This window comes from Schistocerca piceifrons, chromosome 1 (genome assembly GCF_021461385.2).
Source record: "Schistocerca piceifrons isolate TAMUIC-IGC-003096 chromosome 1, iqSchPice1.1, whole genome shotgun sequence".
NCBI lineage: Eukaryota > Metazoa > Arthropoda > Insecta > Orthoptera > Acrididae > Schistocerca > Schistocerca piceifrons.
The window spans coordinates 213203861-213219123 of record NC_060138.1 but is presented as its reverse complement, the minus strand read 5'-3'; the positions used below and the strand labels follow the sequence as shown (position 1 = coordinate 213219123).

Below are 15263 nucleotides of genomic sequence, written 5' to 3'. Positions count from 1 at the left end.
CTTCTTAACTTTCCCAGGAAACCACTTTGTATTAGCTTCTTTTTCAATATTTTTAATTGCGATAACTCCCTTGTTTAATTTGTTGGAGGGTGGGAGGTAGGGAGGGGGTGAGGGTGAAGGTGAAGGTGAGACAGACAAAAGCTTTCAACATTCCCTCCTAAGAACATTTATTTATTTATATGTGATTGCTCAACATTATATGTAGACACCACAGGATACTGTACTCAACTGTAAACAACCAACAACCTGTAAACTGTTGTTGACATATTGTGCTCATCTGACGGAATGATCCAGCTGTTCACCCAAGTACCTTTCCTTTAAGTTACACATATGTTTCTTTTTCAATTCAGTGATCATTACATTATTTTAACTGTTTCATGTTTTAAAGTTAGACATGTAAAACATTTCACATCTGCTACTAGAATCTGCACAAACCAGTCACAGTTTTTCTGTGTAACCAAAAACTTGCTGTTAATATGGTTTCATCTTGCTTGTTTGTGTTTTTTTAAAAAAAAAAAATAATGGGTACAGGAAATTTCATATTTTGCTGCTTCAAGGTCTTGTATTCCAAAATTGCATACTTTGAATCCACTGCATTTTGAAATCATTCATTTCATGAACGTGCCGTAATCTGCTCTGCGCTTTTTATGTCTGACAGTAACCATATTTATTTTTATAGTCTGCATAAGTGATGCTACAATTGAAGAGGTTGTAGAACAATAAGACTTTCATTGAGATACATCATCATCACTTTGGACAGTTGAAATTATTTATTCATAAAATCCACTTGTACAGTTTTGGCCATTTAGCTATTTACTAGTCGAACCAACAACAATATTATGTTTCAGCATGCCGTAAATTATTTATTTATAAAATTTGTTATTGCAGTTTTGGCCATTTTGACATACGCTAAAGCATAAAATTTTCACGTTACACTTTAAAATGCTTAAAAGACCAAAACCGCAATAACAGATTTTATAAATAATTAATTCCAACAGTCTAAGGTGACACGTTCTTTCAAACATTTTTTATGACCCTCCAACCAGCAATGTAAATTGCTTTTTCATATATCATAATTATCAGGCACTCGCTGATCTATGGATACTAGCGAGCAAATAATCCTCCCAGTACAATAACATTTTACGCCTTTTTTTCAGTTTTCAGGATCTACGACGTGATTTGCAAGCTGTTATTGGCACCCGTGCCAATTTAAATATTGCACAAGTAGAGAATTATGGTGGGGAAACATTTCTTTCTGAGGAAGTTGCTATAGCTTTATTACAAGAGAGTAAAAGAGCTTTTCAGCGCTGTGAAATGGTAAGTCTCTGAAAAAATAATTATGGAACAGAAATTCTCTTGAAGAGAGACCAACAGTTGTTTGTTTCAGCAATAACTAAAACATGTTATCTTTATAGTCATTAAAATATTTTCTAGTGCTAAGGTTATTATTAAATAACAGAGCTCCAACATTATCTTTGTTTCCTTACTCCCCCTCCCCACCCCAACCCCTTCAAAAAAAGGAAAAAAAAGCTACTCCACATTCCTGTCAGTAAAAACACCACATTCATATATACAAATAGAAAGGCAGAGAGGAATGTAGATTGTAAAAAGAAATCTAGAGGAGGGGAAACAGTGTAAGACAATAGTAAAACAGAGGGAGGAGAAATTAGTAGAAATCAGGAACAAGTGAATGACAAAAATGTCTGGTTGTGGATAGTCACATTCTGAATATCTCAGCATCTATCCCAGATGCACTCCCGAAAGATGAGAATAGTCTATCTATGGTAAAACTTCAAGAAACATATAAATGACATGTTTAACAATTTCTGTTATCCAAAATAATTACTACCAGTAAAAGTAAAAAGAAAGCTATGAAAAAAGTGAAGCTACTCACTTTTTGTTGGAGCTTTTACTTGACATGATATGTCCTTGTCTTAAATACTGGCAGTTGACTGCAAATTTTAATAAATATAATATAATGTACATAAATTGGTGACTAAATCTGATGTAATTTGTCCAAACGACAGTAACTGACATGAGTGATAACTGTCAAATATGAAACAATATACCAGTCTAGGGTGATTTAAAGTGGAGCAACCACATAAATCTGTGTATGGGAAAGGCGAATACCAGACTGAAATTTAGCAGATTAATCCTAAGGCCTCGTACTTGTTACATGCTTACAAACCAATCATTTAGCCAATTGTTGATTATTGTTACCTTCACATTGTTGAATTAATGAAATAAGATACAAAGAAGAGCCATGTGATTCGTCTTGAAGTTTTTTGTCAGTGTGAGAGTGTAACAGAAATTCAATAAACTTAATTGGAGACATTAAAGGAAAGGATAGTGCATCACAGAGTGCTTTATTTTGTAGGAGCCTACATTCGAATTAATTAAGTAAAATATTACTTCCAATAGTCTCTGTCTTATGTAAGGAACATGACAATATTATAATAGAATTATTATTTATAAATGAAATAATAAGATGATAAAATTGTTATGGTGCACTATGTACCTGTGTTGTACAGAGTGTGGTACTGTGGTTTTCATTTTAAACATTTAAATTTACTTGAAAGCCAGTTTTGATCAAATTCTTAAGCCAGCATTTAAGATATAAAACTCATTCATAATATAATAATTTTTATTGTGTTTGATAATGGTTACTATTATTATTATTATTATTATTATTATTATTATTCCAAGTGGCTCAACAACCTGGTGTAAGTCTTTCAATTGGATGCCATTTCGGCAACTCGCATATCACTAACTACCCTGGTAATCACATCATGAAAAGGTGTCCTACAGTTTAACATGGAATCTAAACCATGTGTTGTTCCTGGTGAAACTTCTCTTCATTGAGAGGTGAAGGTTAGGTTAAAAGATGACTGAAATTTACTGTGGTCTTGTCAGGAACTGGTACCATGGCCTCTCACGTTCCTGGCACAAACTTCACCACTAGACTGCCAGGCTAGATGTTTTGCTGATTGTTTTTTGTGATAAATATTGGTAATAACTTATCAGAGTTTTCTTGTTAAAGCTCTCAAGACAGTCTGATCTGCCTGGCAACACAGTCCATGTATTGGAAATTCTGCTTCATTACCTGATGGAAGAATACCTGGACTATGCTCTGGAACTTGGACTTCAAGGAATACCTGTGGCTGAGACAAAAACACAACCACAGATATATTTCTTTGATGTGGTAAGGCAGTGTAATGCCATCGTTCACTTACTGGAGAAGCAGTTTGTTGACAGTGTGGTACCGCTTGTTGTGTAAGTTATCACAAGGTCTTCTTTGTAAAGACTTGACCAAGTCATCCTTTGGTAAAACTGAATGTATTAGTTGTGTAACAATTAGTGTCGGTGTCATCCTAAAAAAACTAGAGTAGTTTGTACTTTCTATTTTTAACAAACAAGTGATATAACTGATTCAGAATGTAATCAGTACTGAAAACTTCTATCCACCTAAAGTTATAGTGTAATTATTCTTGTGGCACTATCAAGCATCGGCATTGAATTTTCATTATTTTACTCCAGAGCTTGTATCAAATCAGATAAAGTGCCAAAAAATTAAATGTATGGGTAGGTTATAGTTCTGATATAGAACAAAAAGTCTTTTATATGCCTTACAACACAACCTCTGCAGCTTAACTATTGTCTGTAACTTCTAAGGAATATATTTACGTACAAAAATCTGAGATTTTATCTATTGTCTGTAACTTCTAAGGAATATATTTACTTACAAAAATCTGAGATTTTATGTAAAGTCTGTCAAGAAAGCAAAAAGACACCATTTTTCTGGCACCCCCATTCACTGCAGTGCACCCACTCACAAGTGTTATTGGTGGCATATATCTCAGTTTCAAAATGATTCCATGACCAGCTGCCTCTGAGCTCATTTGGTCAAGAAGTAGCATTCCATCGAACAATGATGTGCCATCTAATTTCGTATATAATTCAGCAGAGAAACAACTGAGACATCCACAATATTGGCTGCCTTCAGGCATGAATGCTTCTCAAAATTGTGTCCTGGGATGCTACAAGATGTTGAGGTAATGTTAGGAGGTGGTGGAGCATGTCTGACTCAAAAGCAACAGCTCTGCTCATTTAAGTTCTCTAGCAGCAAGGGATGGCCTATTATGAGACTGTATGTGACCTTCAGCAGAGCTTCTTGCGTGGAAAAAACTTAATAGACTGAAAGAAAGGATTAGCTGGATCCATTCATATGCTTAGTCGCACCTGCCTACGAGCCATCAAGGATCTTGTGAAGAACAAATGGCAACATTGCTCCAAGTCCTGTGGAGTCCAAAGTTGTCCCTTGCTACCATTTTGTCCTGTGGGCAACACGGGAGCCTTTCATGACTGCTGAAAAAGGCCTTTATTTCTAGAAGTCAAGGATTCATTATATGAGGTCTGTTCCAGCATTCATATCAAGTTTGAAATTTGACTGACAAAGTGTCCAAAAGTCCTACTATGAAGAAGTTGGTCAACATGATGGATACTATTGTGCTATTTAAAATAGATGTAATGGATAAGGCTAAAAAACTATGGTATTCATGTTTGTAATGAAAGACATGCTTACATTTGATCCTCACAAACACTTCCTAGTGTCAGAAAGGTAGTTTCCACATAGAAGTTAACTTTTAGAACAGACTTCTTGAATACTCAATTAAATTATTGGGATAATAACATTTGAAGAATATCTGTTGACATGGCTTACAATTTTTTTGTTTGTTTTTACAGCTGAGCTATAATTTTCTATTTCACACTATTTCAACAACTTCAGTAGCTGTCTTTGTCAGTTGTCAAGCACTTTTATTGCTTGCTGTTTGACTTCCAATCAAATTGTAAATGGTACGTGCTGTATGCTGTCCTAGTTACTGTTTCTTGGCAGTAATAAGCAATTACACAGTATAACAGCAGTTCAGATCCAACAGAAATGTTATACTGTGCATGAGTTTGTTGGGTATCCAAACAGCGAACAATGCACTAGGCATCTGATAAAAATAACTAGGGAAATTGTTTAACTATTGTGAAAGAGGAAATGACAACTTTGCTGGAGACCTAAAGTTTGTGAATTATCAGTTATAATGAGGAAGCCTGATGGAGCACCTCTGTTGATATACTTACGGTGTCACTGTGTGTACTATATCGATGGATATTTAAATGTATGAAGTCAAACAATGGAAACTACAGGTTTTGAATATCAACAGTATTAGGAAAAGGATAGACTGCTGTTCACGTTGAGTTGCAGACAGGAACAGTGAAGAGACTGCGGATGTGTGCCTCTTTTCGCCTCTCTGCAACTCAGTGCGTCTTGTTTATAGTGAATAGCAATCTACCCTTTTCCGAATACTGTTAATTTATAAAATGTATATATATGCACTCCTCAGTCACCTCTATTTGTTGCAGCTATGAGACTGTAGATTGTAGTGGGTATATTTCTAATTTAGTACTGTAATTTAAATTTTTATAATGCTTCAAGGTATTTTTGTGCAAGTTGCAGCATAGGGTCTTCCGTTATCCTGCTCGAACATGCACTTTGGTAACCTAGTTGTGACAGTATGACTGCAGTACAGCCCTTCTTCAGTAGTTACCAAATCATTCTGGTTGGCATATCTAATAGCTCCCCATCTCACAATTCCAGGAGTTGGAGAGGAATGCATCTTGAGAATGGCTGCTTCCTGTGACCTTTCACCAGGTTGTCTACCATAAAGTAGGTGTTGATCTGAACATCAGTAATAAATGAGAAATTCGTTGCTGAATACCACAGAACGCCATTCCATGTCCCAGCTGACTCTATCTCTACACCACACAATTCTACTGTGTGTGATATGGTGTTAGTGGTAAGTGACACATGGATTCAGCCGCACTTCCATTAATCTGTTCCCAACAGTTATTGGCAACATTGCCTGTAACCTCTTACTGGATTTCAGCTATTGCCATGTGTCTGTTCATCAGAACCAGTCAAACAATTTCATGATTTTTTTGTGGTGTGGTTCTTTTAGGAAGACCTGTCCCCATTCTTCTTGCCACTCTTTTGTTATGAGCCCCCTCACCTCCCCATTCATTCTGCAGTTGTTTCAATACTGCCACTTATCTCTGTTGGCACGATGCTCCCACATCCCTCATGTTAATGATTTGGTCTTTCTCAGAGTCCAAAAGATGGCAGTAAGCTAGATGAACACGTCCTTTGGACATGCTGTGTTGCAATCTCCACCTGCAAAGTTGCAGTAATGTTAGACACACCTGACAGCTGTCACCCTCATCTGTAGGACTGTCTTACTTGTGTGGAAAATGAGCTCACCTAATGCTGAAATTTTACTGAACATATCCCAAAGTTTTTCTGAACATATCCCAAAGGCATGGAAATACTGGAGTATCAGTTTGGTAGCTGTTAACAGCTAAGAGTCGTGTAGTATACGCTATCATATCTTTACGGATCATAGTGTTTCGAAGATTATCATGCCACAAGTTTGTGTTGCACATCCAGCTGTGTCCTGTTTGAATTTAATGTGTTTTTGGGCCATAATGTACAGCTTTTCCTATCAGATGATGGTTGCTAAAACTGAAACTGGTTGAGAATAAAGGTGTATAGCTGGTGGCTCAAAATGCGTTTCATCAAATACTTGACAGCCATAAATAATTACCTGCAAAAAGTGTGGTGTCACCGCCAGACACCACACTTGCTAGGTGGTAGCCTTTAAATCGGCCACGGTCCATTAGTATACGTCGGACCCGCGTGTTGACACTGTGAGTGATAGCAGACCGAGCGCCACCACACGGCAGGTCTTGAGAGACGTACTAGCACTCGCCCCAGTTGTACAGCCGACATAGCTAGCAACAGACACTGACGAAGACTCTCTCATTTGCCGAGAAGATAGTTAGCATAGCCTTCAGCTAAGTCAACTGCTACGACCTAGCAAGGTGCCATCACCAAGTTATATTGAAATGATAATACTGTATCAACAAGACCAATGTTCCCCAATTGTGGATTAAAGTTAAGTATTCCAGCAGCTACGTACTTTCCTTTATAGCATTCATTACGTATCCTGTTTCAGACCTCACGCCAGCCTGCGTGAGTTTAAGCGTGCCTTTCGGCTTCCTCTCATTGTGTCTAGGCTGTCTTGCGTAGACACAACAAAAAGTTCTAAGAGTGTCATTCTTTCCAGAGTTCAGTCCTTTTGGGAAAGGATGCAAAGTGTATCCTATCTTTGGTTGTCATCCATGGCATCCTTGCAACACAGCAGTACATCTGTTTTGTTTCCCATCCTGGGATTACATTTCAGCAAGATAATGCCTTCTTGCAGGTGGAGGGAGTTTCTACCACTTGTCTTCATGCTTTCCAAACCCTATCTTTACCAACAAGGTTGCTGGATCTCTCCCCAGTTGAGAACATTTGGAGCATTATGGGCAGGACCCTCCAACCAGCTAAGGATTTTTACAGCCTATTGCACCAGCTGGACAGAATTTGCCACAATGTCCCTCACGACTGTCAATGCCAAGCTGAATAACTGCTTGCATAAGAGCCAGAGGCAGACCAATGCGTTACAGCCTTGCTCAGTTTCAGAAGCTCTTCCTGTTGAACAGATCATCCAGTTCTGCTGAAACTGTGATCATTTGTTTGTCTGTTCATGTGCATTACCCCCCGGCGGGTCCGGGGGTTAGAATACGCGCGAGATATTCCTGCCTGTCGTAAGAGGCGACTAAAAGGAGTCTCACATGTTTTGGCCTTCACATGATAGTCCCCTGTAGGGTTTGACCTCCATTCTTCCAAATTTTTCTGAAGAACGCAGCAGTTGGGCTAGGGCGCCTTACATGGTGCATCGTGTCCATCATGCACTGAGATCTTTGGCCCACTTTAATGTCGTGGTTTTGCAGTTCCGCTCCTTCTCCATCTCTTGGGTAAGGACATCTTCCTGGGTGTGTTTTCCTCCATCCACTGTGTAGCATTGTTTTCTGTGCTGACGATAATCATGGACTTCTTTGGCCCTCATATCCAGCATGGTACCCAGTCCATTGTGATGGGACTGCCATGTACCCTGTTGGTTGTAGCCCCCTGACTACACAGGGATCACTCTGCTGGTGCCTGCGCTGTTAACTCCTCATATATGCCAGGGAATAGATGCCCATCACCCTGGGGCATCGGGACTCCTGGCAATGGCCATCCTGCCAGGTGGCCTTTGCTGTGGCTGGGTGATGCCCATGGGGAGGGCCCCTGGTTGGAGTGGATGGCATCGGTGTAGATGAGACGCCATGAAGTGTACCACGTCATCATTTGCTGGTGGTCAAACACCAGCAGTCTCTAAGCGTTCCAGATCTCAGTTCAATGCAAGGAAGTATGACCGTAAATCATTCCCCTCCCTGTCATACCATGGGAGAAGTGCCAGGCTATGGATGGTAGCAAATCTTACTTGCCCCGATACCTAGTATGTACAAGAGCTGATGGGGAATCCTTCATGCTGATGAAGCCTCAGTTTTTTGTAGAACATTTAGAGGACATGTTTGGTGAGGTGGAGGGATTGTCCAAAATGCGGTCAGGGTCAGTCTTGATAAAAACACATCCTCTGCCCAGTCACGGGCATTACTCACTTGCGACAAGCTGTGGGGATGTTTCTGTTACCATCACACCCCATAACAGATTAAATATGATCCAGAGTATTATGCTCCCCAGGGACTTTCTTTTGCAGTCAGACTATGAGCTGCATGCCAATTTAGAGTGGCGATGTGTTCACTTCATCCAGCGCATTCACCGGGGTCTGAGGGATAATCAGGTTGCCACCGATGCCTTCATCTTGGCCTTCAAGGGTGACAAATTACCCAAGAAGGTCAACATGATGGTCTACCGCTGTGATGTCAAGCCATATATCCCTCCCCTGATGCAGTGCTTTAAGTGCTGGAAGTTTGGCCATATGTCTTCCTGCTGTACTTCCAGTGTCACCCTTCAAGATTGTGGATGTCTTTCGCATCGTAATACTCTATGTGGACCGCCTCCCATCTGTGTGATCTGCACAGAGCATCATTCCCCTTGCTCGCCAGACTGCAGGATTTTACAGAAAGAAAGGAAAATAATGCAGTACAAGACCCTGGACTGACTGACCTACACTGAGGCTAAGAGGAAATCTGAATGTTTACATCCTGTGCATATGACATCCTCTTACGCTGCTACGACAACAGTTCTAGCCCCATCAGTCGACTCTCAGAGCCATAAGACTACACATGTCATCTTGATGGTGAGGGGCACTTTCCTACCTGTTGCTCCCACGCCACCTACCTTGAGAGTACTAACTCCCAATCACCGGGACATCAGTCCCCACTTCACAGCCAAAGAAATGTAAGTCTCCTTTGGCTCCTCTCACTAGGAAGGGGTCCTTTGAGTCACTCCCTACCCAGGTTCCTGCCAGTGGCAAAGCGGATACCCACCAGTGGCAACTAAAGGAGTGGTGAGAGAAACCCAAAAAGAAGACAACCCCCAAGAACCCAGACATTGCGGTGGCACCAGTACCATCACTACCTACAAGCTCTGCATCTGAGGATGAGGTGGAGATTCTGGCGTTCCCTGAGGACCTAGATCTCGCTGGACCCTCAGACACAATGGATGTTGATCAAATAGCTACTCAATCAGTGGCAGCAGGTGACTCCGCAGGGTAAACTGCCTCCCCAAGTGCTTCATTCCTTCGTAGCCTCATGATAACGTTATCCTCCAGTGGAATTGCTATGGTTTTTTCCACCACCTGGCTGAGCTACAGCAATTGTTAAGCTTTACACGTTTTCTACATTGCCCACCAGGAAACTTGGCTCCCGGCAATGCGGACCCCTGACCTCTGTGGCTATAGAGGATATTACAAGAACTGTAGCGACTATAAAAGAGTGTCAGGAGGAGTTTGCATCTATGTCCTCCTCTTGAAGCTGCATTTGTCAGGATACAGACGATGCAGAAAATAACTGTCTGCAATGTATATCTCCCTCCACATGGTGCAGTACTTCTGAACATACTGGCTGCACTGATTTACCAACTCTCTAAATCTTTCCTACTTTTGGAAGATTTTAGCACCCATAACCCAATGGGGTGGCACCGTGCTTACTGGCCGAGGTATAGATGTCGAAAAGTTACCGTCTCAGCTTGACTTCTGCCTCGTAAAGATTGGGGCCCCCACACATTTTAGTGTGGCTCATGGTAGTTACTCGGCCATTGATTTATCACTTTGCAGCTCAGGACTTCTCCCATCTGTCCACTGGAGAACCCATGAGGACTTGTGTGGTAGTGACCACTTCCTCATCTTCCTGTCACTCTCGCCCCGGCGTCATGCCTGTGGCTGCCTACCCTGATGGGCTTTAAACAAGGCAGGCTGGGAAGCCTTCACATCTGCTGTCAGATTGAATCTCACCCACGTGGTGTCATTGATGTGGTGGTTGAGCAGGTCACTACAATGATCATTTCTGCAGCATAAAACGCGATCCCTTGTTCCTTATGGTGCCCCTCCCAGTAAAAGACAGTACCTTGGTGGTCGCCAGAAATTGCTGAGACCATTAAAGTGTGTAGCGGGCTCTACAGCGACATAAGGGGCACCCTTCCCTGGAGCATGTAATAGCTTCTAAATGGCTCCGTGCCCATGTTTGCCAGCTTATAAAAGGACAGAAACAGGAGTGTTGGGTGAGGTACGTCTCAACCATTGGGTGCCATACATCACCTTCCCAATCTGAAAGAAGATCAGATGTGTTTTTGGGTACCAGACCCCAACAGGTGTCCCTGGCATTAACATCAGTGGCTTGTTATCTATTGATACAAACACCATTGCCGAGCACTATGCTCGAGCCTCTGCATCAGAGAATTAATCCCCAGTCTTCGCGCCCTCAAATGGTGGATGAAAAGAAAAGTTCACTACACGCCACAGTGAACCCTGTAACACCCCACTTACAGAGTGGGAGCTCCTCAGCACCCTTGCACATTTCCTCGACACAGCTCCTGGGCTGGATCAGATTCACAGTAAAATGATCTAACATCTCTCGCCAACTACAAGCGATATCTCCTTGTCATCTTCAACCGGATCTGGTGCGATGCCATCTTTCGATCGCAGTGGCGGGAGAGCACCATCATTCCAGTGTTCCACCATCATTCCAGTGTTCAAACCTGGTAAAAAGCTGCTTGATGTGAACAGCTATCGGCCCATCAGCCTCACCACCATTCTTCGTAAGCTGCTGGAACGTATGGTGTGTCAGCAGTTCGGTTGTGTCCTGGAGTCACATGGCATACTGGATCCGTGCCAGGGCAGTTTCTACCAGGGTCGCTCTACGACTGATAATCTTGTGTCCCTAGAGTCTGCCATCCAAACAGCCTTTTCCAGATGCCAACACCTGGTTGTCGTCTTCTTTGATTTTCAACAATCCTACGACATGACCTGGCGACATAATATCCTTGCCACATTTATGAATGGGGTCACCAGGGTCTGCTTCCAATTTTTATCCAAAATTTCCTGTCGCTCCGTACTTTCTGTGTCCAAGTTAGTGCTTCCCATGTTCCCCCCATACCCAGGAGAATGGGGTCCCGCAGGGCTCTGTATTGAGTGTATCTCTATTTTTAATGGCCATTAACTGTCTAGCAGCAGCTGGGGGGTCTGTCTCACCTTCTCTGTATGCAGACGACTTCTGCATTTCTTACTACTCCTCCAATACTGGTGTTGCTGAGCAGCACCTACAGGGAGCCATCCACAAGGTGCAGTCATGGACTCTGGCCCAAGGCTTCCAGTTGTCAGCCGCAAAGTTGTGTGTCATGGACTTCTGTCGGAATCGTACTGTTCATCCGAAACCAGAACTTTACTTTAATGATGAGCCACTCACTGTAGTGGAGACAAATCGATTCTTAGAACTGGTTTTCAATGCCCATTTGACTTGGCTTCCTCACCTTTGTCAGCTTAAGCGGAAGTGCTGGCAGCACCTCAATGCCCTCTGCTGCCTGAGCAACACCAACTGGGATGCAGGTCACTCTACACTGCTGCAGCTCTACAGAGCACTTGTTCAATCCCACCTTGACTATGGGAGTGTGGTTTATGGTTCAGCGGCGCCCTCAGCATTGTGTTTACTCTACCCAGTGCACCACTGTGCCATTTGACTAGCGACGGGTGCTTTTAGGATGAGTTCGGTGAGCGGCGTCCTGGTGGAGGCCGGAGTCCCTCCATTGAAAGTTGGGCATGCACAACTGCTCGCCAGTTATGTTGCATACATTCATAGTTCTCCTAAGCATCCGAATTACCGTCTCCTTTTCCCACCCATGGCGGTTCATCTCCCTCATCGGCGGCACAGTTTAGGGCTTACGATCACAGTTCGTACCCGATCCCTCCTGTGTGAAACTGGAGTCCTTTCCTTTACCACCTCCCCTCCAGGTCCATCTGCGTGCACCTCCATGGCGTACACCTAGGCCGCAGCTTCGTATGGACCTTCCACATGGCCCTAACGACTCAGTTCTTCCCGCTGCTCTCCGCTGTCTGTCACTTCCTCTTGATTCTTGCAGTGTCCCAGGGGTCTGAAGTGGTTTACACCAATGACTCGCTGGATGATAGTCATGTTGGCTTCACCTATGTTCACAGAGGGCATGTTGAACGGCAATTCTTAACAGATGGCTGCAGTGTTTTCACTGCAGAGCTGGTAGCCGTATTTCATGTTCATGAGAACATCCGCTCATGCCCTGGCGAATCGTTTCTTCTCTGTACTGACTTCTTGAGCAGTCCCCAAGCTATCGACCAGTGCTACCCTCGATGCCCTTGGTAGCGACCATCCAGGAGTCCATCTATGCCCTGGAATGGTCCAGGCGTTCCGTGGTGTTTGTCTGAAACCCAGGATACGTCGGAATCCCAGGCAACGAATTTGCTGACAAGTTGGCGAAACAGTCTATGTGGAAACCGCTTCTAGAGATGGGCATCTCTGAACCTGATCTGTGTTCTGTATTACGCCGCAAGGTTTTTCAGCTTTGGGAGATGGAATGGCATAACAGTACGCACTACGAACTGCATGTCATTAAGGAGACTACGAATGTCTGGAAGCCTTCCAAGCCTCTCGCATGGACTCCGTTGTTTTCTGCCGGCTCTGCATTGCCCATACATGGCTAACATATGGCTACATCCTCCCTCACGAGGACCCACCTCGATGTCGCTGTGGCTCCCCTATGACTGTAGTCCACATCTTGCTGAACTGCCCACTTATAACTGCTCTGCCGCAGACTTTTAACCTTCCCAGCACCCTACCTTCAGTGTTGGGCAACAATAGCTCAAGAGCAGATTTAGTTTTACATTTTATTCGTGAAGGGGGTTTTTATCATACCATCTAAGGGTGGGCGTTTGGCCTTCTCTCCGGGGCCTCCACCCTACCTTCATTTTAACTCTGTCATCCTTTTTTTACATTTGTTTGTCTTGGTGTTCCTCTTGTCCCTTCATGTATTCATCTCACCTTATCTTTTGGGGTGGACATTTTAGTGTGCTGTGGAGTGGCTGGCTCATTCTTTTTTATTCTTGCGATCAGCCAGCCCAGACCTTCTGCTCTATGGTTTTAATACCTTCTACTTTTGATTGTGGTGTACGTTTTCCCTGTTTATTTTTTGTTTGTGCCATTCGTTTTCTTTTTAGGTGTGGTTCCGCATTGCTTTTCCCCCCTTTTACCTTCCCAAACGTACTTTGGGTGTTGTCTTACCTTGAGCCTTGTTTAAGTCAGAAAAAAGGAACTGATGACCCTGTAGTTTGGTCCATTTATACCCCAAACCAACCAACCACCCATGTACATCACATCTACAGATTTCCATCCCATTCGGATAATTTTCTTGTGCCGCTTTCTCTCTCTCTCTCTCTCTCTCTCTCTCTCTCTCTCTCTCTCAAGGTGATGGTTGTTGCCCATCTCTGTATTCTTCCTGATTTTCATTTCTGTACAATCATCATTTCATTTTGTGTGATTCCATGGTGGAGTGAAAGACTTTCTGTTAGATTTCACTTCAGAGTCTTGTGTGTCTCTAACCAAACCCAGTTATCGAACCTGGGAAGCAGAAGCTACAGTTGTACGTGGAATCTGAACCACACAGCCTTCCTGGTGACTCCCACCATGGCCGAAGGATGAGAGTAAAGGCAGACTTTTTCTGTGGTCTGACTGGTATTCAATCCCACAACCCCTCGGTTTCCAGGCATATAATTTACCGCTACACCAGCAGGTGTGATTCTCTACTATGGAACTGAAGCACTAAATGTGTATAGGGTAATTAGTATCAGTAATGAAAATCATTACTGAAGAAAGATGAACAGCTATGAGATTAATCTTTGGAGAATAATGTTTAGTGTGAACTTGATATGTAGGGAATCATGTGTGTCTTCATGTCAGTTGGTTGGCCCATAGTCTGCTGGCTGGTACAGTATGGCTTTTAGTGAAGCACTGTCTCTTCCTTAGAGTCTGAATGTTTCTGCTGCCTGTTCATTAATACAAAAGAGAAACATACAGAGTCAAATGCAGACAACTGAATTAATAAAATTAAATCACTTGTAACGGAGATCCTAAGCAATACATGAACATACACATAGGAACTGAAGCATTGCAGCTCAGCTTTTATTTGTATCTTAAAGAGTGTTCCTCCCCTTTCCCTCTACTACTGAAAATTTCTTGACAGCTATGTGGTGTTTAACAGCATGTTTTATGAGATTCTTGTGAAGTGGTTGTGTTGAACATACACTCCTGGAAATGGAAAAAAGAACACAGTGACACCGGTGTGTCAAACCCACCATACTTGCTCCGGACACTGCGAGAGGGCTGTACAAGCAATGATCACACGCACGGCACAGCGGACACACCAGGAACCGCGGTGTTGGCCGTCGAATGGCGCTAGCTGCGCAGCATTTGTGCACCGCCGCCGTCAGTGTCAGCCAGTTTGCCGTGGCATACGGAGCTCCATCGCAGCCTTTAACACTGGTAGCATGCCGCGACAGCGTGGACGTGAACCGTATGTGCAGTTGACGGACTTTGAGCGAGGGCGTATAGTGGGCATGCGGGAGGTCGGGTGGACGTACCGCCGAATTGCTCAACACGTGGGGCGTGAGGTCTCCACAGTACATCGATATTGTCGCCAGTGGTCGGCGGAAGGTGCACGTGCCCGTCGACCTGGGACCGGACCGCAGCGACGCACGGATGCACGCCAAGACCGTAGGATCCTACGCAGCGCTGTAGGGGACCGCACCGCCACTTCCCAGCAAATTAGGGACACTGTTGCTCCTGGGGTATCGGCGAGGACCATTCGC

At 43.3% G+C, this 15263-nt stretch overlaps 1 protein-coding gene across 1 annotated transcript in view; it reads left to right on the top strand.

Annotated features, from left to right (window-relative positions):
- The window catches only part of LOC124795073 (exocyst complex component 5), a 112420-nt gene that overhangs the window by 70407 nt on the left and 26750 nt on the right, over positions 1–15263 (top strand). Inside the window, exons 11-12 of the mRNA XM_047258889.1 lie at positions 1158–1317; positions 3041–3273. Coding sequence (XP_047114845.1) covers positions 1158–1317; positions 3041–3273 — 393 coding nt within the window. The remainder of the gene's footprint in view (positions 1–1157; positions 1318–3040; positions 3274–15263) is intronic.